Below are 4,242 nucleotides of genomic sequence, written 5' to 3'. Positions count from 1 at the left end.
TTTATTTCTTTCAAATAAACCATGGTTACGATCCTTGACAATTGAATGAGACTATGCTTAGCTTTGTTAGAATCTGTCAAGTGTATTCTCTAGGGAGAAAACACTTCTCAGCATCCGTATCCATGGTCACCATTGAACTTAGGCTGCTGCGAACCTCATTGTGATTTTAATTCTTATAAGTACAATGAATGTTGTGTATTTTCCATGTGAGCTTGGTCATTCATATGCCTTCTTTGGTGAAGGGTCTATTGCAAACTTGTCTAGTAGACGATCCTTTTATTTGGAGTTTTTATAGTTCTTTTATACTCTGGCTCTTAATTTGGGACAAATATTTATATCGTAAATATTTTCTCCAAGCTCTGCCTTCAATTTTCATCATTTGTGTGCCTTGTGAGGAACACATTTTAACTGCCACTGGTTAAATATTAAGATGATGATACTGAATTAGTGACAAAATTTGGGGGCTCCCTTCTTTTCAATAATATTTTTGGCACCTTCACTTCATTTCTGAATGCTCTGGCTGCTGCAGTTCATAGATTACTTGTCTTTAACTTAGTGGTACTGCAATGCCTTTGTGAGCTGTGTGCATCCTGGAGCAGGAGGCTCCAAGATGAAACTCTAGGAAACATAGGGTTCACTGCCTTTTTCCTTCTCGGGAGCTGGATCCCTTCTTGCTCATCTCTGCTGTTGCTTGCTCTCCAAGGCCTCAAACACATGTTTATGTGTCACAATTCGACTGTATATGTGGCATTAGCAGGAGGACAGAAACATAAACTGCCCCACTATTATGAGATGGCTGTTGTGCTGCTTTGAATGTATTTTTTTTTCCTGACCTCAGGATGCTCAGAGCTTAGCACTTTTCCAGAAGCACTGTGCTCTTGTTTTGACCAACAAGCTTCCCATTGCCCATGCATCAGCTGTTGGACACATTCTTTGTTTCTGACTCATGCATGTAAGTCCTCCTGTTGTTCACTTCACAGCACATTCATTGCCTGTGTGTTACAGAGTCCATATTTGTGTCCTTTGTTCCTTCTTTCTTGGGTTATAGGCTTCAAGAAAACAGAATTCCTTTCTATCGTGCCCGACAGATAGAGATTACTCCAGAGGCATTTGTTGCAGTTTTGGAGACCAAACTCACTTGATGGTTATATCATAGGTATTATGGAGGTTGTGGTGCTTTGAATGTGAGTGGCCCCCATAAACTCCTATATTTGGATACTCGGTCTCCCATTAGAGGAACTGTTTTTGAAGGCTTAGGAAGTATAGTCTTGTTACAGGAGGTATGTCACTGGAAGTGGGTTTGAAGTTTCAAAAGCCCATGCCAGGCCCCATATAATTTGTGGATCAGATGTGAGCACTCAGCTTTTGCTCCAGCATGATGACTGACTGACTGCTATCATGCTCCCCACTAAGATGGTCGCAGACAAGCCATCTGAAACTGTATGCAAGCTCCAATGAAATACTTTATAGTTGGCCTTGGTCACAGTGTTTCCTTACAGCAATAGGACAGTAACAAAGACAGAGCAGATTCCTTAAGATCACTGATAAGTGAATCCATGGATATACATATAAGCAGAAAATATTTCCACAAAAAGTACATTTTTATCTGCTCTACTCATATTGCTTTGTTTCATATAGCCACACTTTATGCAGTTATTCTGTTCACCTCAAGAGCATAATTTTATGAGGCATAAAATTTTGTGTTGCTTTCCACAACAGCAACACAAAATAATATGCTTACAAAAAAATTATGTGTTTTAAATTAATCACAAAGTAACTTGAATTGTCTTTTGGCAAGGTGTGTGTGTATCCATCTGTCTGTCTGTCTGTCTGTCCATCCGCGTATTTACATATGTTGGCAGGGGTTAATGTGCCATGTGTGATGGTCCAAGGACAGCCTCCCTATCTGCCCCATTATCTGCCTTGTTTGAGGCAGAGTTTCCTATCCAAGCATGCATATAACCAGGCTAACTGGACTCGAAGATTCTAAGGACTTTCTTGCCTCTCTTTCACAACTCACTGTGGTGACACAGAGTTTACAGATGAGAGAATACAAATACATCTGGTATTATGTGAGTTTAGGGCATTTAAACTCTGGTACTCAGGCTGTATGGCAAGTACTTTATCCATTGGACCACCTACCCAACTATTCTGGCAGTTGGTATATTAACCTCCAAAAATCTGAGGACACTGACAATGTATAATTAAAGTCATCTGCTCAGACACTATTGCATTACTTTTTTAAAAGAAAGATTATGGCCTAAGAATACATACTACACTATTTCCCACTTTTCAAAGCTGTGATTCTCTGCAGTTGAGGCATGCATACAAATGTATTATACATCTAGAGAGTTCTAATAAATCATCCTGACCAAAAGGACGACACTGCAGGAGAAACTAAGTTACACTTAATTTCCTTTAAGATTCAGACACATTTGGGGAGCCAGGCTTTGGATATGTGAGACTGTTACTGAGTTCTCCATAATTTCCACTAGAATCCAACAACTAGCATAGGCCTTGGCCCGTGATAGCTCTTGAAAATATACATGTTTATTTAATAAAGCAACAAAAATTGATTGTAGCCAAAATTTAAAACAAAGGTAATTATAATATACAAACTTTATTGTTTAATCTAAAAACATGACTTTCTTCAAATAAAAAGCTTAGAAGCCAAATTTTATCCTTTGTTAATGAAGTGAGGCTTTCTCTAGGCAGAAGCTCCAGTTAGCAGGTGCAGTTCTTACAGCGCTGAAGACCATTCTCATTGCAAGCTGTACACTTGAGGGCTTTGAAAGCGTCCGTAAAGCAATTGCGAAACACTGACATCTTGCTTCCGTGGCACACAGAGCATGGAAGGAAGCCAAAGCCTCCACAGGAAGGACACTCATGCGGATGCTGGACCCTCTGATAGGGTGACAAGAAACAGAAAAGAACAGAAAAGATTTTAAAATGCACAATTCAATCAGAGATATAAAGTGTTGCAAACATTGGTATAAGGTAATTGTGGGGATGCACTGAAGGGTATCAGCCATTGATATCCATGGGTCCTAGTGGAAGGGCAACTGCAGGACTCATTCACTGCCCTCCCTACTGGCCATCCACAGCACAGGCCTGCTTTATAAAGCCTAGTCAATGTTAGGCTATGTTGGGTGATACACACTTTCAAGAACTTCATCATATGCAAACATTTTTGCCAACCAAATATAACAAGAGATAATTTTAATTTTCATGAGAAGAAAATGATTTTAACTTTACCTTGTGCATCTCATAAAAGTTTTCTGTCTTATAAAACAGTAAATTCTAATAAAGAATTTGAAAAAAAAATCAGGAAACTATGAGCTGAAATTTGAAGGAGCCACTATCAACTGAAGATCCTCATTACATTGCCAATTTGAATAACTCCTTAATCTTTTGAAAGTGCCTTCAAGTGTATCATTATGCAATTTTTCCTTCTTCCACCTTCCCCCTCCTCTATAGACATCATCTTCAAGAAAGACACAATTCAAGCATCATTATCATCATTTGATACTTAAGGAAACAGAAAACAGTATCTTGAGACATTTATGCACATCGTAAACCTTTCTTAATGGCTATCAGTCTTCCATCTCAAGCAAAGATGAAGGATCTCAAATATAGAATAAATACAACCAGGCTCTGTGGAAGACAATGTTTTATAAAATATTCACATTCATTTCAATTTGTTTCTTTGAACATGGAAGCTTTCTCAGAATTCACTGTTGGAAATCACCATGCCAGGAGTGATTAGAAGCCATTACAGAATGAACACAAACAGAACTGATGTAAACTTCCTGACTTTCAGTACAGGAATTAGCAGCAATGTTTGAAAACACGGCTTTGTGAAAGTTTAGGAAAGGTAGGCAAAAAAAAGTACACACACACACACACACACACACACACACACACACATTTACAAACATATTTAAACCACACAGGTACATACAGATTTGCATAGAGAGTAAAAATTGCACTCCCAAAAATCTCTCAAAAATGCAACTGAAAAGGAACCTGAACCAACAGGATTTACCCTCCAATCCCCTATTTTCTATAACTAAAAGAATCCAGAAAACAAATAAATAAAAAATTTGTCTTTGCCTAAGTAATTTCCAGAATGAGGTTTGGGAAGTAAACATTAGAATGTTTACTTGAGGATACCTTAAACATCCTCAGATCTCATTTCATATATATATATATATATATATATATATATATATATATATATAT

General features: G+C 37.9%; 1 protein-coding gene across 1 annotated transcript in view; it reads right to left on the bottom strand.

Moving 5' to 3' along the window:
- Positions 1-2,604: 2,604 nt before the first annotated feature.
- The window catches only part of Grxcr1 (glutaredoxin and cysteine rich domain containing 1), a 116,151-nt gene continuing 114,513 nt past the window's right edge, over positions 2,605-4,242 (bottom strand). The window contains exon 4 of the mRNA XM_021163673.1: positions 2,605-2,904. Coding sequence (XP_021019332.1) covers positions 2,725-2,904 — 180 coding nt within the window. The 3' untranslated portion in view covers positions 2,605-2,724. The remainder of the gene's footprint in view (positions 2,905-4,242) is intronic.

This window comes from Mus caroli, chromosome 5, assembly GCF_900094665.2.
Source record: "Mus caroli chromosome 5, CAROLI_EIJ_v1.1, whole genome shotgun sequence".
In the NCBI taxonomy this organism is placed as follows: domain Eukaryota; kingdom Metazoa; phylum Chordata; class Mammalia; order Rodentia; family Muridae; genus Mus; species Mus caroli.
The sequence above is the reverse complement of the archived record's forward strand: the minus strand, read 5'-3'. Positions and strand labels throughout refer to the sequence as shown.